This window comes from Arachis duranensis, chromosome 10, assembly GCF_000817695.3.
Source record: "Arachis duranensis cultivar V14167 chromosome 10, aradu.V14167.gnm2.J7QH, whole genome shotgun sequence".
In the NCBI taxonomy this organism is placed as follows: domain Eukaryota; kingdom Viridiplantae; phylum Streptophyta; class Magnoliopsida; order Fabales; family Fabaceae; genus Arachis; species Arachis duranensis.
The window spans coordinates 92,454,329-92,460,053 of record NC_029781.3 but is presented as its reverse complement, the minus strand read 5'-3'; the positions used below and the strand labels follow the sequence as shown (position 1 = coordinate 92,460,053).

Here is a 5,725-nt window from a genome sequence, read left to right as displayed (position 1 = left end):
GTGGGCTGTCCATCTATCCGGCGTGTCGGGCGGGCAGCCAGGGGTGAAAGGAGGGGCAAGTGGTCGAGGTGGTCGTCTATCTTGGGCGAAGGGAGGGGTCGGGATTTGCATGTGGTGCCTTCCGTCGTATGGGCGAGAAGGGTCATCTGTTAGGAATTTTTTTCTTTGTATTAAAACCTAGAACAAGAAGCATAACTTTTCTTAGCCAGTAAATCTGTACATCTATTACCTTCCTTGAATATCTTTATAACAAAAAATTGCAATAATTCGTTTTCAGATCATTTATCCTTTTAATTAAGGTGTTGGGTTGCTTTTCAAGGCTTTTTTGTGTATTCAGGAGTCTCACCACACTCTTAGCATCAGATTCCACTGTCACTCTTCTCATTCTCATCATCCACCCTAGTTTCAACCCTTCGGTGATTCCCCAAAGTTTCGTCACAAATGCGGAACAACACCTAATCTTATAATTGCATCCCACAACCCAGTTGCCTTCATTCTTAAATAGAGCCAGTGTTATTGAAATTTTCTTGCACTACTCTATTGACGTTCAATTTCACCCAACCAGCCAAAGGAGGCACCCACCCAACTTGGATTTATCTTCTTCCTTTTGGTTTCTCGAACAGGTAAGCCCTTTCAAACGCCCCTTTTATCTCTTGCACTTATTTTATAATCTCTGTATATGGCTGAATTGGTCTAGACGTCTAGTATAGCTTGCATTATGATCTTCTTTATTTCTCCAACACCGTAAGCACCAACAGGTTATGATAAATATGTCCTTTCAATTTATTCCTTGAGTTTTTTTCAATTGGTGTGTTAAACTAATTTTAATCCAATCATTCCAATTTTGTTGAAAGAAGCTCTGCATCTTGTGGGTTTTAGAAAATTAATCCAAATAATAGTAGCTTTAGTACAATACATGTAAGCGATCTTCTTGGATTCCTTAGCAAACTTTACCATCACCACTCCTTAAAAAAAAATTAGCAGTTCTTTGATTTGTCAAAAGTTTCTTGTGTATCAAGGTCCACATAAACACTTTTTTCCTTTGTGGTGCTTGCCAATTTCAAATGTAGCTCCATACGGTCTTTATAGGCACTGACTAACTATTGAAGACTTTGTATGTTGATGTAGTAAAAAAGTTACCATCTTCAGTGTGTATTCATACTCTTATATCTTCCCTTCCCTCTTGGTAAGGGAAACCATCGTTGTGATTCTCTAGACCTTTACAGATGGAAGGTTGTGGTTGAGGATAGCAAAATTCCATTCTCCCGTGTCCTTAATCCAATCTTTCACTCGGCTATTGTTGTTTGTGATATAGTTTAGAGAGCGATCTTTCAAAAGTCCTTCTTCCTTCACCCATAAATCATTCCAAAAAAGAGTATTTTGGTCATTTCAAATGAAACTCATAGTGTTTGTTTTTTTTTTAAAATTTGGCCACATTTTGACAGTTCCTTCCATAAGCGTGAGTTCCATTTTTTTAGCAATTATGTTGTCAAAATTCCTATTTTCATTACAGTATTTGTGATCAAGCACTTGAACCCACAAATTATTCGGATTCCTTTCCATTTACTACAGAATTTTGACTAGAAAAGCATCATTCATTGAGCAAAGTCTTTTGAAATCCAATCTCCCTTCGTGCTTAGGTAGATACATAGTTCTCCAACTAATTAGGTGCATTTTTCAATGGTTTTCTTCATCTCTCCCAAATGAATCCTCTTAGGAGCTTCTCCACCTCATAACAAATACTCTTAGAAATTCTATCATCCTGCATCTGATAGTTTAAAAACTGGACTAACAGTTGATTGAGCTAAAGTTAATATTTCTACAAGAGACAAATATTTGTTCTTCCATCCTTTGAGTTTATTTTAAACTCTCCCAATGACATCTTTATAATTTTTTTTTTAATTTGTGACAATGGCTTGTAAGTATTTTTCTAATTTTTTCTATTCTTTATAACTAGAGGTGATCAAAATATCTTTTAGAAGACTAACCATTATTTCTTTGGAATTTTTTTTTAGAAAATCTTAAATATCAGTGAATTCATAAGCGTTTTTTGGGATTGATTATTTGAGATGAAATAAAATGAACCCTTGTTAGTTGAGAGTTTTTGGATTGTGTTTTTTCAAATAGAATCATTTTTTATTGGAAAATAAAGCGAGTGATAATTTGAGAATTTTTTAGGTTTTTCAAAGTTAAATGAGAGTTTTTGTTTTATTTCATTAGTAATGCGGGACATTTTTATTGCTAAAATTAAATTTTCAAAATGCAGAAGACCTGAATTCTTTGAAGAAACCTATTACCTATGTCTTCTCAACATTACAATGTGTCATAATATGAATGAAATAAAAAAAACTCTCCTTTGCTTTTTTTTTTAAAGTACCTAAGAATTTTTTTTGATAATTTTACCTTTTAAAACTTCATTCCACTTTCTTATTAAATCTCATTTTACTTCTCACATTTAATTCTGCTCCATCCAAATACAACCTAAAGAGTTTCCGAATAAAAGGACAAGTCCCACTCACTAAAACCAGAAGATTCATCTTCCATGTTATCTTTCTCTTTCACCTCCTCAATCATGGCTAAAGCTTCCTTCCATTCCAACCTACTCCCCTCATTCCACTCACAACACCCCATCCCAACCCTCAACATCTTCAACATCTCCCCTTGACCATTGCTTCCTCCAACCATGTCCTTATCAATCACCTCTCCACTCACAATAGATTTCACCCATGTCTCTAGTTCCTCGCTCGCACCCTTTCCGTGCCTCACGTAATCTGCAGGAAACCTTCCTGTCAGCAACTCCAGTATAAGGATCCCGAGGCACCACACGTCAGTCTTGTCGCCAGGACTGTCGTGCTGGCTTGCCTCGGGAGACTTAAACGCTGCCATGAATTGCTGGGCGTGGCTTTTGTTTATTGCTGGCACGAGTTGGTATTCTGTTAAAAGAGGCTTGTATGCATGATCTAACAAAACATTTGAGGATTTGAGGTGTCCATGGGGCAGTTTTTGGTCTGGAAATTCCTTGTATAAGTATGCCAAGCCTCTTGCTACTCCTTTTATGATCTTCAAACGAGTTGGCCAATCTAACGCTAAACTTCGTTTACCTGCACATTAGCAATAACAATAACGTTATTAATTAGAAAAAGTATAGGTAGACAATTAAAATATTAAATAATGTGAACATTGGATATATTGAATGTTCATTTCATTAGGTACGTGAATGGTTATTCTAATATTAATATCTAAATGAATAATTTGAAAGTGTAGTGTGTTTTAATTTGATTAGTGGTTGTTTATGTTGTTAAAAAAAAGTATTGATTACCTAGCATAACCCAATTAATTATAAGGGAGACCTGGTTTTTTTATTAACTATTTTGTTGTTAGAGAAACAATAAAAATCAAACTAATAATAATGCGTTAACAAAAACTTTGCACGTTCGAAAGTTAAAAAATATTGTATAAAGCTTTTCAAGAAAAAAAGCAATACCAATTAATTTATTATTTAGTATATGAAAACCTGATTGAAATTTTGTATACAATATAAAAACTTCATTAGAAACATCTATATTTATTAATTCCTTGCTAGAATTGGTTAAAAGAAGAAAAAAACGTGAAGAGAATTAGTTCATATTCTTACTGTTCATTTTTTTTCATGTTTATGAAATATATGTAAACATAAAAACACAATGCTTAATTTGATAATAACTATGCTGAGTTAATAGTCAAAATCGTTTCAGAAAGATATACAGATTTTTATTTTAGTCATCGAAAGATAAAATTAATCGAAATCGTCCCTAAAAGATATACGACTTTGTCATATTAGTCCTTCCGTCAGTTAGATGATGACGTGTTATGTTAAGTGCTACGTGGCACATGATGACGTGGTGGGTTAATGTCATGTGTCACAAGATGATTGGTTGACGTGTCAGATCAGCGCCACGTATCACTTGACATGTAAAAAAGTTATTTATAATCAAAATAATCTTTGAAAATTCAGATGTAAATCATTTTCATTCCTAAAATTTTAAAAATTAACCAAATTAGTTCTTATATAATTTTTTTATATTTTTTTTGATAATATTAAATTTAAAATATTTTTTAATACTACTAATTTTAATAGAAATGTAATTAACAAACAAAAAATTAGTAATTGTATCTTTTCTTCTTAAAAATTTTTTTAATAAAATTATCTCTCTCCTTTAATTCTTCTCAAAATCTCTCTTATTCTTTTCTATTCTAAAACTTTTTTCTTACATTATCATATTTTGCTGGAATATACATATACTCAAAAATAAAATGTATGTATTTGTTAACCTAAATAAAGTTATATGCTCAAAATCAAAATTTATGTGATCATAATAAATTTTTATGTGTTTTATATATTTTTCTTTTATGTGATCATAATACGGACTAATTTGATTAATTTTTAAAATTTTATGGATAAAAATGACTTACGTCTGAACTTTCAAGGACTATTTTGATTATAAATAACTTTTTTACATGTCAAGTGACACGCATCAACCCACCACGTCATCATGTGTCACATGGTACTTAACATGACACGTCATTATCCAATTGACAGAAGAACTAACGTGACCAAGTCGTGTATATTTTAGAGACGATTTCGATTAATTTTATCATTCGAGAACCAAAATAGAGATCGAGATATTTTTCAGGACAATTTTGACTATTAACTCTAACTATGCTAATAGTGTGTCAAGACTCAAGAATATAACAATTAATTAAGAAATATTAAAATGCAATAATAAATGATAACCATACCATGAAGATGACTAGCCAAACTCCCATTTTGAACAAAGTCATAGACCAGAAGCTTCTCTTCTTTTCCATAGTAGAATGCAACAAGAGGGAGCACATTAGGGTGTGTCAACCTCCCAAGCCTTCTCATGTGCTCAAAGAATTCTTGTTTTCCAAGCTTGTTCATGTTCTTGAACCTCTTCACCACCACAACTTGACCACTATGAATCATAGCTTTGTAGGTTGATCCAAAGCTTCCACTGCCGAGTACCTCGGCCGAGGCCCTCAGCAGGTATTGCAGATCAAAAACTTCTCTATCTTCCCTCACAAAGTTAAAGTCTTCTCCTCCTCCTCCTCCTCCTCCGTGGCCGCCGCCACCATCTTCAACACTCTGAATGGATAACAGGGCTGTCGCAGCCTCAGCCTCAGTCGCAGCCACGTCTATGGATTTTGTTTCTATTGATATACTTGGCTCAATGGATGCCCTTGCCTCCATGGATGTCGCCATCTTGGCCTCATCACTTGAAACTGCAACACTACTCTGAGGTTTTGATGCATTTGCAGCCTCTACCAGCTGATTAGGGTTTTTGGCTTTTCTTCTGCGCTTTATGATTATGAAGAGTGCTAGGATTAGAACCAAGATAACCACAATTACCACTATGATAATTATAATTATTAGTGTGCGATGTTTGTTAGTTTTGTTGTCATTTTGAGGGGTGGGTTGTTCATTATTGCTGCAAGGGTTGCTTAGAGGTTTTCCACATAGTCCTTTGTTACCTGATACACAAGGAAAAAAAAAATTAATTATAGACAATTTGATTTTGTTGGAACTAATTTTGATGCAGATATCTAGTGTGATTATTCATATTTACTATTTAGTATATATATCAAAATTATTATTTACACACTAAAATTAATTAATCATAAAAAAAATTAACTACCAAAATTAATCACAATATATTTATATATA

At 33.4% G+C, this 5,725-nt stretch overlaps 1 protein-coding gene across 1 annotated transcript in view; it reads right to left on the bottom strand.

The window, feature by feature from the left end:
- Positions 1-2,426: 2,426 nt before the first annotated feature.
- Positions 2,427-5,725, bottom strand: part of LOC107470884 (pollen receptor-like kinase 4) — a 4,599-nt gene continuing 1,300 nt past the window's right edge. The window contains exons 2-5 of the mRNA XM_052255897.1: positions 5,327-5,532; positions 5,195-5,263; positions 4,780-5,146; positions 2,427-3,101 (exon numbers count right to left, since the gene is read on the bottom strand). Coding sequence (XP_052111857.1) covers positions 2,482-3,101; positions 4,780-5,146; positions 5,195-5,263; positions 5,327-5,532 — 1,262 coding nt within the window. The 3' untranslated portion in view covers positions 2,427-2,481. The remainder of the gene's footprint in view (positions 3,102-4,779; positions 5,147-5,194; positions 5,264-5,326; positions 5,533-5,725) is intronic.